Consider the following 21,688-nt stretch of genomic DNA (forward strand, 5'->3'; position numbering starts at 1 on the left):
AAGGAAATGCCATTTATCATCCATGAAGACCACCCATTCAACATAACACAGAAAAGAGCAGCTGTTCCCCGCAGACCTGCAGTAGACGGGCCTGCATTGCTGCTCCCGTGCCCCACATACACAAACACTGTAATGAAAGCGGTTTCTATAAACCCCGTCTCTCTTCAACACACACATATGCAAGAGATTTATTTTGTTAATTTCTGTTTATTCAGCCATGTATAAATGAAAATTTTGGCTACCATAATCCGAAAATATGTACATGTTAAGCTGCTGCTCCAATACAAAGTCACTTCTATGACCCCCCCCTCATTCTGAGTCCTCATCTTCAGATGGGTCCTGCTCCGTCTCGCCCTTTCTCGTGCAGCTGGCTCTCTCCCTGATGATCATTATACGGGTGAGCATAGCCTCTATGGTGGCGTCATCCAGGGGGGTTGAGGAGAACCACAAGGGGCTGTTGGGGACACAGCAGCGCTCGGGGTGAAGGTAGAATACGTTGGTCCGCTGCTTCACTGACTCTGAGCTGGATGGAAGACAGTAAAAAAAAAGGGATTAGGGAGAGCGACACGAAGTACTGATTTCAATATTAAGCCTGGGTGAGGCAAAACAGCGATCAGACGTCGAGATGACTTAATACACAAACCATTTGGAGAGGTAGAATTCATAGAGTCTGACTGGGCAACGGAGAGGGTTCTCCGTGTTCTCCATCATCTCCAGGATGTCCTCTTTATTCTCCTCCTCCCTACGCCTCTTTGCCGGAACCTCTGGACCTGAAGAGGACACGTTACACAAGAAAAGACAGTTTCTCACCACAATCCACTTACTATTAATACAGACTTACTGATTTAAAAGTACTGATAAATGAACGCATGTATTCTAATCAGATTCAGGCTCACTTCATCGATATTGGTTCGCACAATCTGCAATACTGCATTCCAATCAGTAATACGCCCCACACGATCTTGGCTTCATGTACATTTGTGTCTTTTCAGGACAATGAGATAATATAAAAATATTTTGCAAAATATCTGCACAAGCAAAATTTGATCAACGTCCCCAAATCACTTCACTACAAATACGAGGATTCCAATTCGAGGCAACCGTCGATGCGTTTTACGCATTAAAGTCCGCGACGCTACTGCCGGTCTGTGTTGTTGTACCTGACTCGGTCTCATTTATAGACAGCGGTGGGTAGAAGCGCAGGAAGGCGGTCTTGCTCTGGTCCTGGTTGGTTCTGGTGCAGCGCATGACGTGGGCGAAGGACAGCTGGCGGTGCTGCTCGATTGTGGTGAAGCCAAAGTGTTTGCAGCAGAAGAAGATGAGCGTGTTGAGGAGCACGATGGGGGAGTACGCCCCCAACTGTTTACAGTCCCACAGAAACTCCTCCTCGACACGGGAATGGACGTAACCTGCAGGAGGAGAGGAATGTGTCGGTCTAAAATGCAACCTGATTAAGGGTTCAAACGAAGCATGTGAACTCACCCCCTGCCGTGATTAGAGGTTTGAAACTTCTCAGCATGGTCGTGAATTCAGTGGAGAACTTGTTGTAGAACCGATCCATGAATATGTTCTCCACGCGACCGTTCTCAAACAGGTGCTACAGAAGGGAAACGGTAACGGCTTCAACATCTTAAAGCGTTTTAAGGATTCATTTGGGAAACCTGCCGTGGTCACGGTCAGGCTCAAAACCTGCTTCGTACCGGCCGTCGTACACGAGTGTGTTCAAATGTCTTGCCTGTTGGATGCCGAGGCAGAGGTAGAAGAGGCTGTCCGGGGAGTACGGCTCCCCGTTGGGCCGCTCCACCTCGTTGATGAAGCAGCAGAGGCCGTAGCTCAGCTCAGCGGTGGTGCACCGGAGGACATCGTCCTTCGTCTCCATGGACCGCGCTGGAAGCAACGCATGAGGAAGCGATGAGACATTCCCGTCGCTAGTTTTGTTGTATAAAGTTTAAAAATAAGACATCAAAAGACCACGAATGTTTCAAATTACAGCCTGTTGTAAGTTGCCAAAGGATCATTCTAAAATAATTCTGTCCCTCCACAACTCTAGTTTTTGTCCTGCTGAAGACGTCCGTTCTGACATTACTTTGGGTCAGTGTTTGTTAATTGTTAACCCCCCCGGCCCAATGTGGGTCAGAACACAAAAAACTAGAAAGACAATCAGAGATTGCAGACCCTCGCCTCCAAAAGACTATTGGATCTTGTGAGACAGTAAACGGGGCTTCCGGATCAGAGGGGCCAAACCTGCTCTAGCTTGCTGCTCCGGAACGTACTACAAGACTCCTTCTGGACTCTTTTTCCCCATCATGCCATTCGTGTCCCTCCCTCTTAAAGTGGCAGTTTACAGCACAGGCACAATTCCAGATGTAAAAATAATTCTAGAATCTGGATCCAGATCCGGATCAACGCCATTCTCGGGGAGGACCGAGCCACGGACAGAACCTTGCTTGTGTAAAAATGTCAAGTCGATTGGGTTACTAGTTTTTGAGTTATGCGCTCGGACAGACAAACAAACAAACATACAAACGCACCCAATTGCAATACCCTCGCCTCCCCTTCGGCGAGGGTAACTAATGGGAAACATAAACTTGGGTCAATTAAAGGAACCTGGAGTGTCATTCATTCATTTTCCAAACCGCTTTGTCCGTTCCCGGGTCGCGGGCCGTGCTGGAACCGATCCCAGCAGTCTGCAGGTGAGACAATCATTCACACACATTCACACCTACGGACAATTTAGTGTAACCAATTCACCTAATTAGCCGGAGAACCCGGAGAGAACCCACGCAGACACGGGGAGATCACGCAAACTCCTCACAGAAAGGCCTCAAGTCGGATTCGAACCTGTGACCTTCTTGCTGTGAGGCAACAGCGCTAATCAGTCTTATGTAACACGCTCAGACCAACCAAAGCGTGTTTTCTCCATGCCGTGTTGAGCTCGTCTCCACAGGATCCATCGCTTCCAGGCATCAACCCCATATTGACTCTTTAGTTTTGGGACGTCCACAACCTTTGCCTTGTTCAGAGAATGTCTCTGAGACGAAACCTTTGCTGCTTTCGACGACCGCTGTGACTTCTGAGCCTTTGGCAAAGTAGGAAAAGGTTGAGAGAAAGCAGCGTGAAAATCCAAGGTCAACACATCGTGAGCATTCCAAGTATTCCAACTACAAACGTACAGGGGGGGGTCGTCGACTCACGACCTACGTGACTTTACGTTCAACTTTACGAGGTGTTTGTACGACATACCGGAAAGCGAGCGAGCGGATCGAGGGGGGCGACACTTTCTGCGGTCTCACCCACGACGTCTACCGGGAGGACATTGTCTCTTTCTACTCCGATATTTTCTGTCTGCTTACGACAAAACCCTCGGAAGCAAACGTCGCCGTAAGCCGACGGACCCCCTGTATTATTTTTATGAGCACAATCACATTCAGGTGCACTAGCAGCCAGGACGTTTACCCGCTTCTCTCTGGCTTTCCTGGGGGCCTGCCTTCGTTGTGAAGTATGCTGTGGGCTCTGGGATTTCTGGGACTGCTCCCTGAGTTGGGCCAACTTTTCAAGAGTTTCTAGAGATGACAAAAGACAGGAGAATAGACAAAACCTGCCGAAGTGAAAGCAGTGCTTCGAGAACTAAACCTCAGCATCAGCATCTGGCTTCAATCGACTGTGCACATCGTATCCCCTCACCAATAGGGATGTCAGTTTCGATGTCCATTGGAGGTGGCGGGACCTCGGAAGAATGCTCGCTGGACGTGTCCACCGGGCTGTCTAGACTTGGGTTGAGCTTCTCCTGGGAGCACCGTTGACCGGGAGACCTGACAACCGTGTCGGAGGAGGCGTCTTCCCAGTTGTTGAGGAAAGTGGCCAAATCGTCCGTGTCCAAGTCGCTGTAGTTACTTGCGTGGTCTGCATTTTTTTAAACATATTAAAAAAACATAACATATTTGTTGCCTCTAATAAGAGCTTGAAGATAAAAGCCTTGTATGCAGAACAAAGATACAAGACTTTCTACTTATTAAAATTGGTCCGCTTATGTCATGACTGCAAATCGCAACCTCCCCAATATCAGAGCACTGGCCCACTAGCCCATTTAAAAAGATGAAACTTGCACCATTGGTACTTGCCAAATACTTCTTTGAAGATTCTGCAAAGAACTCGTTTTGCTTTCTTGTGTTATTGGGGGAAAATGTACAAAATCACCAGAAACATGAGACTGTCGAGTTAGCGTCCCAGTTTTTGTTAATTAAGTTCTCCCACAAGTGAACTCATTACGGTACTCCTTGACCAATAATTGCAATAAAGATAACTTAAAAAAAAACAACAGTATTTGCCTCCCCAAATTCTCAAACTTCAAAACATGTTATTCCCTAATTTACTTCCTATTTGTTTTGTACCATCTGGAACAGCCGCTTGTTTTTCTCTCTCCTTCTCCTTCAATCTCTCTTCTTTGTGATTCATCTCATCTTGCTCCGCCACCATCTCAGCCATGAGGATGAGCTCTGCCTCGAACGGGTCAGACGGGATCTTCTCCTTGATCTCTTGGATGGTTTGCACGATGCGTTCAGCGCTGTCCACGGTCACAGGAAGGAACATGGGCACAGGAACCTGTAGACGGAGCAGGAACATAATAGCGAAAGGGTCCGTAAAGATGCTGCTCCAGGCTTGTCGTGTTCATTTCGCATTAGGAGTTGATCATTAACCTGGAGGGGGTTAATAGTGTTTGACCTACTGGTACAGGCAGGGCCATGGGATTCGGGGCACACTGGGTGTACATGTTCATTGGTACAGGAACATACACCGGCACTGGGATGGGAACAATCATGACTTGAGGGAAGGAATCATCTGTACAAGAAAAAATAAGAACAAGAGGATTAATAGGTGAATAAAATATTCAATGCTGGCTTCATGAAGCTATAAAAATACAGAATGAGTTTGTTAAGATATGGAATGTTGGCTCTAAGCTTGAATCTTAGACAAATCGTACCGGATTACACTGGGAGCTGTAGCCGTACGTTAAGACGCGGCTGCAGGTTAGAGAGAGGTTACCATGGAAGCATCGTGTTTCAGGTTACCTGTCTGTGAATCGCGATCAGCGGTTCGCGTTTTACAGGAGACCCCTTTGCTTTGCACCAGCGGTCGACAGAGCACCGCCTTGTTCTTTAGGATTTTCTGGCCGGAGGGAGGATTCGTTTTCACGGCATCTGTCTGACAACCGATCTGGAGGACAGAATAGTTGTATAAATACACCTCAAATCAACAAACGCCTTTACGTCCGTTCCTCCTCCCGCCCGATGTAAACTCAGGGGTTAGTTGGGTTAATTTTCTTTCACATTTTAAATTAGGGTTAATAAGCGTTGCACATTTTCAGCTTATTTTATCCTTGATTCATTTAAAAGCCACTTTGGGCTTCTCGTGAAGTCTTTTGCAGCACTGGTGAAATCCATGCAACTACCGGTACATTTTGCAATCGCTTGCTCCCAGACCAGTTACACTCATATCTTTATTTCATAAGATGTGGGGTGGCTTACATGTCCTTTGGACTTTGACTCACAGTTGTCTGTGCCTATGGAGACAATGATAACGCATTAAACCTCCACCGTAAACGCATGCAGTCGAGGTTACATGAGCAACTAAATCAAACGAATTAAACGAACTGGCTTCTTTTGTACTCTGCTCGGTGGTTTCGTCCGCAGCGTGAGATTCTGAGTCTGCAAGCGAGATGACGTTGGCGATGACAGGCGTGGCCTCTCCCAAATCTGAACGTCCAAGAAAAACAAGCAGATAAAGAATCGGTGGGTGATATGACAGCTTAAAAACACGAGAGGCAAATAAAAACACGCACCATGAAAGACCTCGCCCTGCGTGTCCACCGTGTCACAGCAGAACTGCAGCATACAGGTCAGCTCACAGAAGTTTTTGGTCTCCTCCAGCATCAGACTCTGCTTCAGTTTCCCTTTTTGCCCGCAGGTGTCACACTTGGCGACCTGCGAGAAGACAGGAAGCAAACCTCGAGTTGGGACAGAAAATCATTAGCATCATTTTATTACGACAACATTTTCAATCCTCTCCCACTTACATGGCAGAATAGCATGGTGTATTTGGACCTGCACTCATCAGAGCAGAACTCCTCGGTGGAGCCGCCGTACTGTGCCGTCACCAGCCGCTTGGACGCCGAGTGGCAGTAGGCGCAGGAATTACAGTGTTTCCCCCAGTTTTCAGTCATGTCGTGTTCAAAGAGGAGCTTACAACCTGGGAGGAGGGCCAGAAGAGGCTCGTCACAACCTCTTCATGATACACGGCGTTATTTAATTAGTGCCCAAAAGAGCGAGCTCATAATCATTACAACCAAGACATAAACCCTTACTGTCGCCGCAGAAGAAGCAGTCCTTGTTGTTAATTCTCTTGACATCTGTGGGGATCTTTTCCATCTTGCAGTATTCACACAGGCCTGTAATACTTTTGGCTTTCTTGAATTCATAGGAACAATTCATGCTACACATGAAAGCCATCTTGTCCTGCCAGAGAGGATGTCCACAAACAATAAATCACACACACATTTAACATGAATGTGAAGGGAAAAAAACATGTGCCAAAAATATGACAAGCTAAATAAATAAAAGGACTGCACTTGTGTAACGCTTTCTACACCTTCATGTTGCCCAAAGCGCTTTACAAAGCCTCACACTCACTCATTCACACACCGGATTAATCTGGGAGAATTTCCTTCTTCTTTCTCGTTTTAAAAAATGTAAATTATGTTCAAGCAATATCCTGAAAACATCTACCTCCATTGTAGTCAGTTGGCATCAAAAATTGAGCAAAATATATTCTGTGAATCATGTACAGATTCACAAACTGCTTGGCATTGTAGCAACACAAAGGTTATGACCTTTCCATCAAATACGACAGCAGAGAGGACGGCGACCTCGAGTGAACCCCGAGTCAGCTGAACCTGCTGCACATGAACTTACTTTGATCTGGACCACGACAGGTTTGACAGTGATGCTTTGGTTACACTGGGAGCAGCTGAGTTTCTGTGCTTCCTTGGAGACGTCCCGTGGAGGTGGGACAGGAGTAATGCCCTGGATTTGGGTGGACCCAATGGGTAACTTGGTGAAAACATTCATCTGATTCTGGGACTTCTTGAACTTGTCCTGTGGTCACAACCCCCCCCCCCCCCCCCCACCAGCATAGAAACAGATGAGTGAAAAGCACCGACACACAGGTACAGCTTCCAGCACGAAGAAATCCAAAGAGCCTTTGAAACGGAGCACGTATTAAACCGCGTTACCTGAAAAGCCATGACGCAGGGCAGAGTGCAAAAGTTTCGGATAGAGGTATCCGACATGGCCAAGTGGTAAGCAGGCAATGCGTTTTTCCCACAGCTGTCACAATTGATCCGAGCACCTGGGGGGGGGGGGGGAACATGACCAACAAATATGACTCAAGCGGCAGAAATCAGTCTGAATACCTGTCGTCTGGTACCTGATGCACTGACAGTCTGGACCATATACGCCATCACACAGCTGCTGCCGCAGAAGAGGCTCACTGAATTGTCAGCGTTTTTGTTGTCAATCATTTCTGCCAGCACCCGGGCCGTGCGACACATCGTGCAAGGCTCCGTCACCTTGGTTTTCTAGTCAGGGTTTTGAAGAAGAAACAGAATGTTGAGCTGGGGGGGGGGGGGGGGGGGGGCGCGCGTGTGTGTGTGTGTGCTTTAGTTAAATAACCTTGTACATAAATTAACCACGGACTACGTGCTGCAGAATGCTCATGCATGAGAACGTAATCCTGAATTGGCCATTAACCACTGACACGATGAAATATATTTTAGATATTGCTTCGTTTAGCTGCAGCCATGGAAAGAACGTCCTTCAAATCCTTCATTAAATCAGCTGAAAATGCGGCTGTTAAATGTTTGCTTGTTTAGAAGCACAGCAACAGAAATAACAAATATCTCCTGTTTTTCCTTTCCCAGTCGAGGTACTAATACTTTTCATGACATCCTTGCCACATGAAACAATTGCCCGTGGTGTCGTCCGGTATATTCCTACCGCCTTGTACTTGCTTAGACACTCTGCATTGCACAGAGGTCTGCTGCCGCCTTGCAGCTTCAGCATGATGGATTTGTGGTGGCAGAAGACTTCACAGTTTGCACAGCCAGCCAGGGACAGGTTGTTCACGGTCCGGAAACGTTTGAAGCAGGCATCGCTGCAGATCTTATGGGTAGTGGTATTCAGGAATACCTCATGTTTGCTCTGGAGAGATGGCGGAAGAAAAGTGAAAGATATATCACATATCAATTCATTTGTTAGTGTGCGATTTTACTGAAGGAAGAAGGAAACCCGGAATAATTTATATTTGTTATCAAATAATTGCGTCAGTTGAGAACTTGAAGAGTTAAGTTTGGTCTTTGAAATAAGACACTGAAGATGTCGCTGGGAAATTATTCTGAATCTTTCAGTATTTCAGAGGATGATGCTAACCCTAGCCCTAACCCAGCTGCTGCCCTGTACATACCATATACATTATACTATATACTATAACCGTAACTTACAATGCAGTGTTTGGTGCACATGCTGCAGGCTGACTGCGGTGGTAATTTATTGGTGACATTGTTCTTGCAGTTAAAGCCGGTCAGGCAGTTTTTGCTGCAGAATTCCTTGATGGCTCCTTTAGCATCTGCGACCAAAATGATCTCCTGCGGTCGAAACACCGCCCTGACAAGAAGAGAAAGTGAAAGATGAAGATTTAGTTCATTTGGGTCCACATGCACACTCTATTTCTCAGCCTTCTCCAACATATCATCCATGTCTGCATGGTCACGCGCACGGAAAGGTGACACCTATCCCTGTTGAACTCACTTCTGGCAGTAGTGGCAGATCTTGGCCGGCCTTTTGACAGAAGGCAGCATAGTAGTGAGGCAGGACGTGGAGCAGAAGAGTGCCGGGGAACCCTTCCTCTGGAAAGCCGTCTGCCCTTTCAGCAGGTTCTTTTTGCAGTTGGAACAGAACATGGGTAGAGAGGAGCTGACAACAGGCAGAGACTGCTCAGTGGCTGGGCTCACAGAGTAGACCGAGCCAATCCTCAATTCCTCCTGTCAACAGTAAAGCGGTGAGATCGGTTCAAGTGGTTGTGAATGCGTCAAAGTCTGTTTGGGATCATATCCCCGCCCCCCCATGTAAGGAAAAACGCAGCCAATCAGAGCAGAGAAGGCTAGGTGGCACACTGACTTAGTATTTTGTTGTATCCAGTAATACCTCGACATAGGAGTGTTACGAGCAAACCTGCGAGCAGTATTTTACTTTGAGGTGCGAGTATAAATTTGAGACACGAGCAACTCCCACACGCTGGCGTTAGACAGCCGAGCGCACTTCACTCGTTCGGCTGTATCTGTGATGGGTCCAAAGAAAGCGAGCGGTAAGGACGGCAGTGAAAAGGAAAGACGCACGATAATGATGAAGGGGATGAAGCATGAAATTATCCATCAACGTGATCGTGGCGTCAGCCTAAGTGATCTGGAGTTTGAGCGGAGTTCATCGACGATACGTACAAACCTCAAACAGAAGGAAGCCATCAAGAACACAACGCCTTCCAAAGGCATAAATATCATGTCTACGTTTATGCAAGAGTACAATTACTGTATAAAGTGTCTACGTACCGTCTGGAACTAATTATACTCCTATGTCAAGGTATTACTCTACTCTACTGCGTTATCTATTTATAGAGAAAGAGAAACTGTCCAAAGATTACAATCCTTATCAACATCTATGTTCATCCCATTCCCATCTCCCGCTGAGATCCCCCCCCCCCCATCACTATCCAGACACGAGAGCTCGATAAATTAACGCTGAATGTCTGTAAAGGACATGAAAAGACGGCCGTCCCACCTTTGCAGTATTGGGCTCATCCTTCACGTTTGCTGTGGAAACAGCAGAGGAGACTTGGGCTTGTTCATACTCATCATCTGCAGGCTCTTCCTTCACCTTCACCGGCAGTGGAGAAGGGGATGATTTGAGTTCACTCGATTCCTACAACAGAAGGAAACAAAGACATTTGACTTTTTGTATCCATGGCAACTTGTGAAGCAACTTCTAAACCATGACAGCCCTGAAGAACTTAATAAATAATAATATTAATAATAAACCCACATCTAAAATCACATTTTGTCAGTGTAAGTATAAATAGTTCTAACCCCGAGACGTTCACACTGAAACCGTTTTCATTTACTTACAGCATCTGGCTTATTTACATCCACCCCGTTCACCATGCTGGCTGAAGATGAGCCCTCATTTTCTGCAAGAACGTGAGAAACGTGTCAAGAAAATCTTCGGAATGTGTTTTTTTTTTTCTTTAAGTATAAAGGGAAATATACAGAAAATAATGCGGCATTACGAAAGCAATGAGAGAAACAGCTTGATGTGATCACATGGTCTGATTCTTTGACAGCCGGGAAGTCAAAGGCCACATTTTGAAAATTGGTGTTCATTCATTCTGTCATGAGTGAGAACACAGAAACACCTCCCATTTATTATTGTATTTTTCCACTTTAATCAGGCTAAACGACGCACCACCGCTGTGCTTTCCCAGTCATCACTGACCAGAGGCCACTAACCTGCATCTGGCAGAGCTTCAGACGATGGAGGTGAACCGGACCGTCTCAGGTCGGAAGTGTTCTTATCCTCCACTCGGTCCTCGTCTGCAGGTGCTGGAACTACTGAGGTTTTGACTTCCGTGTCCTCCACAATAGATTCAGTATTCTCTTCCACTGAGGTTTGAAAGGAAAATACAAAAGTAAATCAATTAGTGGGATCCTGCAGAGCAGTGATTTTTGAGCATCGTAAGGGCTTTGAGACAGAAAATATTGTTTATTTATAACTATCATAGTAACCCAGAAAGGGCAAAACCGAGGTACATAGAGGTACACAATAACACACTGCAGTCAAATCCTTATTCAGATCCTGAATAACAAACCTCATGAAGTACACATTTATTACCGTAATCACATATTATTGTATTAACCTTCGTAAATATACTTTAGCTGTCCAAACCTCTTTTGTTTCTGTTCGAGCATAAACAGGGCTCCATGGCTGAAGACATTCAGCGAACCCAAAGCACAGAAAACTTCGATCCTGCAGCTCAAATCCATCCAGACAAGACAGACGTTTTCTGATGCCGTTCTGTAGAACGATAACATAAACTTAATCTAAAGGGCCTACAAATGAGCGATATGCCCGGAGGAGGAAGTACGAAGCCTCTGCTGAAAAGAGCACCCTGGAGGGAAGCATGGAGGCGTTTCAACGACGCTCTGTGGCTGCGCTGCTTCATCAGACACCTGCAACGCGTCAAGAGTATGTTGGATTCCACCATTTTGTTGGGTCTGATGCATAAAGATGTGTGACGAGACTAGCTAATCTTAGCGAGCTAGCAGAAATGCAGTGTGCGGGATTGCAGCTGTACCAAGTAAGCTAGCAGTAGCGTAGAGATTCATAAGCTAGTTTTTCCATTGTTTACCTGTACTTGTACACACGTACAAGTACAACTGTATTTCTGTACTTCTGTATTTCAAGTACAACTGTAGGTAAGGACATACAGTTGAACATCTATCCAGAAGTGCAATTACCAGACCGAAATATACAGATTAAAGAGATTTACAATTGTTAATCAGCTAACGTTAGCTAGCATGAAGGCATATAGCAATGCATTCATGCAGGTAATTTGCCAGTTATCAGGTTTAAAATCAATTACGGTACATTAATGTGAGCATGGCGCAGAGAAGGGACAACAAAGTATTTTGACGTTTTTCTCGAAAACCAAAGTAGAGGAATGGAAAAAGGGAGAGGGACAGATGTGCAGGAATAAGTGAGAGAAGATAGGATAAAATTGAGAGGGGCGACGGAGGAGGGGACAGCAAGAGCTCAAGACGGACCGCTAACTGCAATTTGTTCTTTCAGTATTAGCAAAATAGATTACAAAATATCCACCAACAAATATTGTAAGTAAACCGAATGAGAATGTCACTGTTATATGTCTGAGAAAACACAATTTCTGCATATATACACCTAAAATAATACTAAAAAAAATACCGTCTCACACGGCAAAGAAAAGGAACAGCAAAACACTGAATGAAGGTTGCTCAGTTTTTCCCCATTCAGATATCAATGATATCAAAGATGATGTAATCTTATATATCAGTGTATTCTTCATTGAAAAAGAAGCTTTGTGATATACTGTACTCCACATAAAGGTGGAGGCAGCTTTTGGTGGGAACTTGAAGCATACACACGCAAAATCTGAAAAATATTTATACCTGGTTTAAACATTGGGCTATTTATATGAATAAGTGATCATATCTGTCTGTGTGTGTGCGCTTTGACACCTGATGTGCCACTTTGAAGATAAAACATCCAATTGTTTCTGGATCTGGAACACAACCTTTGCTTTTCAGTAACAGTGAAACATTCTTTTGCATCATCAACTAAAACACAGAGAAAACAAATCCTTAAAAAAAAAGCTAAAAATCTGCTTTACCTGAAATGGTGGTAGTTAAAAGACTGCAACCCACATCCATGGAGCCATTTTGTTCCTCCTCTTTCATTTGAGCTTCTTGGTCCACCTGATCCACTGTACCAATGTCCATCATTTCATCGAGGGCATCCGCTGTAGGAACCCTCAAATTAGAGGTGAGAGACTCCATTTTCTCTTCCGTCTCCATTCCTGGGTCCTTTATTGCGTCTGCCTCAGTTGGTTCCTTCTTACGATGACATATTTCGTTCACCTCTGTGTTTTCTGTCGCAATTGTTCCAGTAGAACTTTGCCCTGAACGGTTTTCCTTTACTGCCAAATTGTCTTTGTTCACCTCAAAATCCTCATCGGTTTTCTCCTCAGTATCCTTTTTTTCAGATTCTGGGACGCCCTCTGGTTCCGGAAGCTGACCCAAAACCGATTTAACTGTGTCCTCTGGAGAGGTCGATGACTGCGCAGGCGATAGATTAAGATGAGACACAGAAGAGTCCACTTCAGCCTCGGTTTCCCGAGGTTTCGTTTCTGCGTCTGCTGTTACTTTAGCAGCAGCAGGGGCAACATCATCCTCCACTCCATGTTCACACGGTTTAGCAGAAGCACTGTGAACAGGCTCCGAGCCTCCGGCATCCTCTGGTGCCGCCGGCTCTCCGTCTGTCCCACCTGCAGCCTGTGACAGAAGATCAGAGAACACCTCAACTTGACAGTATTCAGTTTGTTTGCAAATGACTAAAATGTCCCTTCATTTTTTTTTTATGCAGCGTTGAAGTGCTCTTGGAATTGAGGTTGTGTTGCTGTTGTCAGACATGTTAAGTTATATCTGATACGTGGACTTCGCAATACTTACCTGTGAGAAAAGTCACAAAGTCAGGAGGGCGAGCGAGAGAGAGAGAGAGAGAGAGAGACCTATTGACTGCCTCACTACAATGTCTGATTATCCTATTTGCCTTGTCAGTTTGATACTTTGTAATAATTCACCAATAACACGAAATAACGTAGCGACAGACAGACAATGACGTTTTGCTCAAATGATGCAAAATCTACGCCTGGACGTGTCTGCGTGAAAAATGTATTTAACTTTAAAGGGCACATATTAAACCCTTTTTCCACAAGTTAACGCAGTTCCCAAACACTTGTATGAAATATCTGTGACAGTCTTTGGTCAAAATAGCAAACAGATGCTGCGGGACAGCGTCCCTCGTAGCTGCACGCTACCATGGTAACCGGTGAGATGACTTTTGGGAGAAACATAGCGACAGAGATTCAACCACACACGTTTGAACCGGAATCCGACATCAACGAAAATGAGCAAATGGAGGCTTTTAATCAGAAAAGAAGAAAACAAGATGTCTCAGAATGGTCAGTTGTTATCGGATCATGCGAGTTTTGTTCTAGACTTCATCTACATTCTTGTCAGAGATAAATATCTTACAGGCCTGAACTAAGAGTCTCTCTGTGGCTTCTGATCCTCCCGCAGCAGCGAGTAAGTTACAGCATGTAGCTCATCCACAGCTGACCAGCCTCGACCAGAGAGAACGAATAACATTAAAATGCTCACATGTGCTGCCTCGTCTCCACTTCTGTCCCGGACAGTCGGTAGTGCTCCTTCTTTGAGATAAAGTTTCGTAGCTAGTCCAGCGTTATATTGGCCGAGGTTCTTAAAGCAGTCGGGCCCAAAGTGTTTAGCACACACTACGACATGTTTGCCAATTTTCGCCGGAGCATTACCACCATAAATAAACTTTATCCACTCTGTTCTTCTGTCCTCTGAAGCTGGTAGCTGGTGTAAGCATCTGTGTTTTTCGGTGCAGCCAACAACATAGCAGCGTTTGTGCGTCCCTGACATGATGCTCTCCTCTCTCGTGCCGTGCAAATGTTGGGACGAGTCATGCACGAGCCGCAGGTAGAGCGTGGACGTGCCGAGCGCAGACACGGGGTGAGTGCACACACATCTTGTGAGCGTCCCCCCGCTGTGACGTCACAAACGAAAAGAGTGCTGCACGTGAACCAATGCTGCGCAGGATTGATTGGATGATTTAATTTAACAGTTTTTGAGTTGTTAATGACCCGAAACTACCAAACATGAGTGTAGAAACATGAAAATGTTGATTTTTTTTTTTTCATAATGCGTCTCCTCTAACAAGAAATTTCACATTGAATTAAAGACGACATGCATGCATTACAACTACAGTCGTAATTAGCAAGACGTTGGTTGCACTGAAAGTGTAAACAATGCACATTAAAGAAGATAAGGTTAGGTTGTTATTGATATAGCAACGTTTTGGATTGTAAACACAGCTTGCTGCAAAACAGCTTAACAAATAGCCGCACCATAACGTCAGTTTGCTAAAATTGGTTTATTTACCTGTGTATGAATTGCTTCCTTTAATTCCGCCATGCTAAGACGATGTGTTGACAAGCTGCATGGCCTGACGACGGAAAAACTAGCTTATGCCTCGCTAAGCTACTGCTAGCTTACGCAGTACATCTGCACACAGCATTTCTGCTAGCTCGCTAAGGTTAGCTAGGAAGGTCCCGCGTGTTTATACGTCACAGACCAAAAAGAGAGAAACCGCTGATTTATATGAACTATTGTAGTTGGTGTTGTGCTAAATATACTAAGATATTCATATAGCAAAGTTGTAGAGAATTAACACTGGATTCCGGTGATAAAGTGCGGGAAATTTCCGCCCTCGCGACACAGACTTGGTCGGCAGCTAACAGGAAGTGACGTTTTCGACGAGCGTTCTTTAAAAACAAAGAGCAGTGAGTGTGCGTGTGTGTCTGAAGCGTCCATTTTTATAACTTTCTGACAAAAGTTCGTCAAAAAAAAAATCATAAAGTTTACTGAGCATTAATTTGCACAAATCACAATATGATGAACAGTCGTGACGTCACGTGGGAACTACGAATCTAGATCATCCTCCGCATCTCTCAGTCAGTCAGAAATAAAGGAAGATGATTCTTTGTTCATGTTTGTGATCAATGGAATATCTTTCATAGTTATGTTATTGTCATGCATTTAAATTCTGAAGTTCTCATGCTCAGTTTCAGTGCTGCTTTGTGTCCACTGGGTGGCAGCAAAGCTCTGTCATATGGTTTATTTCTTCCACTGTCTCCATGAATACTAAAGCAATGGTGTTTAAACAGCAGCAGTGTTTTAAATAATGGTAATGATTAACAGTCTTCGATAATTGACTGTAGTGTGGGTATATAGTATATACTGTAATATCATATACTATATATAAATATATATATAAAGTAGGCTTCAGAAAGGCTGATCTCAGCTGGTTCGAAGAAGGAAGCTTTGCATTCTCAATATTTTGGAGCAAATAATAAAAGGATAAAAGTTTATTTTGTGCAATTTACAGACCATGAGTTTAATAAACAGGTCCTCAGAGCTTTCTAATTCGAGTTTCGTGTATAATTTAGAAAATAAATGGCTGAATTGTCACCATAAATATTTATTCTAATAGGAAGACGCTGTGCTGTTGTAGGAAAGCATGAGAGCTACTCCAGGTGTTCTGCTTCGACATCTCACACGGCATCAACCTCCGATCCAGTGAAACACAATGCAGAATGGCATGATTAAATGCACAGTAGCAGGTGGAGCGGGCCTGGCGCTGCAATATAAAAGTGCTGGAATGCTATTTTTATGAACCAAAAATGTCAGAACAGATGGCTCTATTATTAAAGTGAAATAAAGATATTATAGAGATGTGTGGATGTTGCTCAGAAGGCCCGTGTTTTCCCCATGCTGGATTATCCTCATACAAGACGCTGAATACAAGCTCCCTGTGACTATTGATCGGGTATCGCTCCTTCTGATCAGGTGGCTTCTCTGCCACCACCATCAGGATGGGTAAATTCTGGACCGTTGTGGTTTCCCAGATCTCTGAAAGACAAATCACGAAGAAGTCATTGATTTAAGAGAGAAAGCAGGGTGCCTAGAGAGGAACTGTGGAACCGCATGAGGAAGTCTGGAGTGGGAGAGAGGTTTGTCAGAGTAGTTCAGGACATGCAGGACAGACGTGAAGTGTGCAGTAAGAGTAACGGGAGTTTAGTGTAGAGGTGGGATGCACCAGGGATCAGCTCTGAGCCCCTTTTTGTTTACCATGGTGATGGATAGACTAACTGATGAGGTGAGACAGGAAGCTCCTTAGAATATGATGTTTGTTGATGACATTGTGATCTGCAGGTAGAGGAGAATCTAGAGAAGTGGAGGTCTGCTCTAGAAAAGAGAGGGATGAAGGTGAACAGCAGTAAAACAGGGTTTATGTGTGTAAATGAGAAGGTCGCAGGGTGAACAGTGAGGTTAGAAGGAATCAAGGATGTGTTGTACATTTAGTGATGCACGCTCACAATACACTCTTAGCCGCTTTATTTCTAAACACGTTGCAGTAATCACACATAGATAACCGATACATGGTAGGAAGCTAGAGCTCATCCCAGGTGGAGGGTGTAACCCCCCCCCCCCCCCCCCCCCGGGAGGAGGGCACAGACGCCCACTATAAAGGTCCCTGCCTCATGCCGGCCTCCCCCCACAGAGCTCCGCTTCCGTCGGGGGGGTCCAGCGCTGTTTGTGCTGAGAATCTTCAGTGAACTTTATTCGTCCACAGTTCCTGACCCGTTATTGATTATCCACCTCTGATAGGAGATAAAAGAAACCGAGGGGAAAAGGAGCCTTTGTCGTCACCCGGATCTCAACAGAAGGGGCAAGTTCCCGTGGGGAGGGGGGGGGGCACGCAACATCCGAACGGCGCAACTAAAGGTACGTAAAGGCATGCAGTACTTATATACAGCGTGCATGTGAGAATCCTTTTGTTTTTGTTTTTGTTTTGCACGTGAGAATCCTGGCGCAAGCCATGGAGCATAATGCGCACGCGCGCGCACACACACACACGCACACATCCCCCATCACCAGCTAATCAACAAGCATGGCTACACAGAGAAAAGGGGGGGGGGGGGGCACATATGATAGAAGCAGGCAGGAAAGGGAACAGGTCGAACAGGACACGCAATTAATGGTTAAACCGAGACAGAGGAAGAGGAGGAAGAGGAGGAAAGAGCCAGGGCTAAAATAACGAGGTCAGAGGGAGTCGAGGAGACACAGTGAGGAGGAAGGAGTGATTGTGGGGAGATCAAAGTCTATCAGAGGCACCACAGGCAGGATGAAGGCCATAGAGGACGCAGAGCTGCACCACTGATATGAGATACGACCTCCGGAGAATCCCCAAGAAGAATGTTCCTCCCCCCACAGAGCAGGAGAGATAGCACGCACGCACACACACACACACACACACTCAGATGCAGAGCAGAGCAGAGCAGGAAAAAGCTGCCCTCACCCAAAGAGAGCTGTTCAGCGTGGATAGCTACATTTCTGGATGTCATTGTAGGGCACATCCTGGGATTGGGGGATTTTAGAAATGCTATCAGAGCACATCTGACCAAATGGGAGATCGAAGACATCGAGGAGGAAGCAGATTGATTGACTTGAGGATGCTCCCTTGACTGCGGTATCAGTTTACGTGTGGAAAGCGCTCAAAGAAGTTTACTCAACCAAGGTCAACGGAACAGACTTAATGTCATGCGAGGCCAAAACAGACGGAACCGGTCCAGATTACATGATTAAACGATAAGGCTGACGGTTACTGAAGAAAGTGTTGAAACAGGATATGGGTTTTTCTGTTCTGCCTTCGGGTACAAATAAAGTAACCTTGAACCTTGCTTCTTTACCATATATCCCCCCCCCCCCCCCCCCCATAGAGAGGCAGGACCAATGTAACCAAGGGGGCCAAGATCTAGCCTGTGACGGGGAGTCATAGCCTGAGGGAGATTTAGAAATACGGGTTAATGACACTGTTTTTCCTTTCATTGTAGACACTGGTGCCAGACGCAGTACAATCAGCGGCAGTCTCTCTCTCTCTCTCTCTCGTCCGCTCATGTGAGTAATCCGAAACCGACTATGAAGACAGGCATGGAGAGCTTCCCAGTGCCTAATTAGTAATTACCCAATGGAGTGAGCTTGTAATTGATTTCACTGACATGGGAGCAGATAACCGAGGGCAAGGACTCAGATATGTCCTGGTTGGGGTAGACGCGTTGCCCCGCCCATTTGTTAACAGCCCCACTGGCGATTCTCTCACCTTGAAAGAACAACAGGAAGAGATCTCCGACGATACGAGAAGGTCGAATTCTGCTGTTACATTTCTGTCCCAATCTATACAAGAAATCTCGTTGCAGGACCGAGACGTCGCCGCGCCGGAGGAAATCGCACCAGGGGAGCGGGTGCCAGAGAAGCAGTACAGGAGAACCTGGGCCCAACCAAGAGTCATTGTAGCTTTCCAGGTGGTACAGCACACGCGCTGTACAGTCTCAAAGTGAGACTTGAAGACTTCAGAATTAGCAATCACAGTTCGTTAAGACCAAGCCACCTGCTGAGAGAGAGTTCATAGAAATCCTGAGTGAACTTGAGACAGGTGGAGATGCAGGAGATGATGATTTCGAGTAGGGGGGGGGTAAAGCTCCGGCGGAGTGTGCGGATCGCCGTGTGGTATGTTCTTGGTATGATGGTGCAGAGTTGTTCCCCAACAGCCATGATGACGGGCCCCCTTAGGCAGCCTCAGGATGTTGCACTGGAGAAATTGGATGACTGTCAGATGAAGTACGGCGGGGGAGTGACTTTGAATTATACTCTGGGGGCCCCCCAAACTTTCCAGTTCGACCTTTGTGACGTGCTAGACTGCAGCTGTTACAGCTATCGCTTTGAAGACCTTTATCTGTGTGGAGGCGGCTGTCAGGCGTGGGGAGATGTCTTTGCTTACACGGGTGGTTGGAGGCCGACTGGTGGACTCTCGAAGAACTTCTCGGTTATCAGGGGTCAGATGGCTGGGTCGAGCGGTACCAACCCGGTCTTAGTCACGGTCGACGTTTACGAGGATTCAATACCTTTGTTTACGGCAACAGGACAGGAGACCGGCCATGTCGGCTGCAGAGTCCCGCAGGTGGATGAGTATTTCTGGCTGGGGGCTGACTCTTCGGGACGAGACCCCCGAGGATTTATTAGGCTGCATTACCATAAATCCAAAGGCAATGATCGGGACTTATCTTTGAACGCGCAGAGCCGGAAGGTGCTGGTATTTGACACGACGCAGATTAGAGCCTCTGACCGGATTCGGGCAGAGACGGGCTTCTCACAGGAGAACCTCTGGCTGGAGTTGATGAAGTCAGTGGCGGTGGAAGCGAAGCAGGGAGACTGTGTTGTGTGTTCCGCCACTAGGCCCAACCTCCGTGCGATTGAAACGGCGTTGGAGGATGAGGCCACGTCCGATGATATGTCCGGGTCTCTCACATGTTTAATTCCACTCATGACTGAGGAGAACCCCCCGGCTCCATGTAAAGGGTGGGATAAAATCTATCCACTTGCCCCAGTGAAAGACACTCCCCCAATATTCACGCCCCCCCGGCATCTGAGGGCGACCTGCATCTCCAATATGATTCAGACAAACGCACAATACGGGGAGATTGACTCGAGATTTTGTGCCCACGTCCTGGACATGACTTTGAATGTTCGGGTTAGTCAGCTAAGAATAGCACGGGCGGACGTATGGTGGTATTGTGGGGGGTGGGAATTGCACGGTTTTTTGGCTCCGAATTGGTCGGGGCGATGTGCTCTTGTGTCCCTCTTGTCCCCTGTTGAGGTTTTTAAAGTCACGCGAGACGAACCGTCCTCCTGGGCGGGGCTTGTTCCCCGGCCAGCCCCGTTAGGCAGACGGCGGCGGGCTACCGGCCCTGATCCAGTCGTAGGCAGTCCCGTCTACATCGACGCACTCGGCATCCCGAGGAGAGTGCCAGACGAGTACGACTCGGCCGACCGAACTGCGGGACGTTTTGAGTGGACGACCCCGAACCAAAATGTTAACAGGATTAATTATGTGCACTACAACGTTCAGAGACTGACTAATTACAATCCTGGCGGTTTTGAGACGTCACTGGCAGCTGACGAGGACCGGTTAGCGACTGACTTGTTGTTGGCCGAGACGGGAGGGGTTTGCACCATGTTCGGACAAAGCTGTTGCACGTTCATTCCCAATAACACGGCGCCTGACGGCAGGTTGACTCGAGCTCTGGGGAAACTTAGAGAACTCTCCGATCAGATGAACGCTCAGTCGGGGGTATCCGACCCTTTCGGCGATACGGAGAGCTGGCTCGGCAGTGTAATCATTTCCTTGGGGGCGGTGCTCGGGGTGGTTGCGTGCTGCGGTTGTTGTGCCCCATGCATCCGCCAGTTGGTGATCAGGCTTATTGATCGGGAGGTGGCCAGGCATGTGAAGCCCCCGCCGTATCAGATGGCTGAGCGGAAGGTCCTCATGGCGCCCGGCTCCAACGACCCTCACACCCAGCTGAGACAGCTGGGCATCATCATGCCGGAGGAAAAGGACCAGCTGTAGTGGGTCTGGGTCTGGATCTACAAACGTTCACGTCTTTCTTGGCAATGCTAATACATGCTAACGCCGTTTGCAGGGACAGAATTGTTTTAACTGTGGCGGTATTAGGGTTGGTAATCTGTATTAGGTACCGCAGCTCCTTGCTACTGAGCTTTGCTGGGTCCTCTTTGGGGGCCCGTAGGGGAGATTAGCTCCCACCATTACGCTAGAAACATATTCCGGTTATTTTTTTCCACTTTGTTCGCACACACCCTCCACTGGCACGGATCTTGTCGTTGGAGTGAACATACAGATAACATATAGTTGCTTCGCACAGTGTTTTATTAGTGATTATCACATGGTAGGAATAAGTAGGTGGGGGTTACACCCTCCACCTGGGAGGAGGGCACAGGGATCCCTGCCTGACATGCCGGACCCCCCCCCGACAGAGTTCCGCTTCTGCGTCTGTTGGAGGGTCCATTGCTGTATTTCCTGACCAACCTTGTTTGTGCTGAGAATCTTCAGTAAACGTTATTTGTCCACAGTTCTTGACTCTTTTTTGATTATCCACCTCTTATACAAGATAAAACTCATGATAGATGAAACTGTATTGGCAATAGAGTAATTCCTAAGTATAATGACAATTACATAATCGATAATTGTAAGATCAATCAAATAATCATTAAGTGGCGATTAAACAATGCTAAGTAACTTTGACCTACAGGGACGGTAGTAGGAAAATA

General features: G+C 46.5%; 1 protein-coding gene across 1 annotated transcript; it reads right to left on the reverse strand.

Moving 5' to 3' along the window:
* Positions 1 to 25: 25 nt before the first annotated feature.
* Positions 26 to 18,854, reverse strand: LOC137903464 (zinc finger MYM-type protein 4-like). Its single transcript, XM_068747615.1, has 28 exons — positions 18,797 to 18,854; positions 18,565 to 18,665; positions 12,529 to 13,189; positions 10,613 to 10,759; positions 10,256 to 10,293; positions 9,888 to 10,028; positions 8,862 to 9,094; positions 8,555 to 8,717; positions 8,052 to 8,255; positions 7,483 to 7,633; positions 7,289 to 7,404; positions 6,969 to 7,151; positions 6,362 to 6,512; positions 6,074 to 6,246; positions 5,840 to 5,981; positions 5,667 to 5,753; positions 5,526 to 5,560; positions 5,070 to 5,214; positions 4,727 to 4,839; positions 4,392 to 4,602; positions 3,685 to 3,903; positions 3,457 to 3,563; positions 2,905 to 3,079; positions 1,736 to 1,887; positions 1,479 to 1,597; positions 1,161 to 1,435; positions 644 to 770; positions 26 to 523 (listed from the first exon to the last, which is right to left on the reverse strand). The coding sequence occupies exons 1-28, from the start codon at positions 18,852 to 18,854 to the stop codon at positions 310 to 312; spliced, it is 4,641 nt and encodes a 1,546-aa protein (XP_068603716.1). The 3' UTR covers positions 26 to 309.
* Between the last annotated feature and the right edge of the window lie 2,834 nt (positions 18,855 to 21,688).

Source organism: Brachionichthys hirsutus, chromosome 13, assembly GCF_040956055.1.
Source record: "Brachionichthys hirsutus isolate HB-005 chromosome 13, CSIRO-AGI_Bhir_v1, whole genome shotgun sequence".
NCBI classification, from domain to species: domain Eukaryota; kingdom Metazoa; phylum Chordata; class Actinopteri; order Lophiiformes; family Brachionichthyidae; genus Brachionichthys; species Brachionichthys hirsutus.

Bases quoted from the DNA above. Each gene is read 5' to 3' on its own strand.
- LOC137903464 (XM_068747615.1), bottom strand. From the start codon at position 18,854: ATGACTCTTGGTTGGGCCCAGGTTCTCCTGTACTGCTTCTCTGGCACC. The intron at 10,294-10,612 runs GTTAGTGGCCTC...ACGTTCTTGCAG, and splicing joins TGAAGCTCTGCCAGATGCAG to AAAATGAGGGCTCATCTTCA. The intron at 1,888-2,904 runs GTTGGTCTGAGC...CGTTGCTTCCAG, and splicing joins CATGGAGAAAACACGCTTTG to CGCGGTCCATGGAGACGAAG.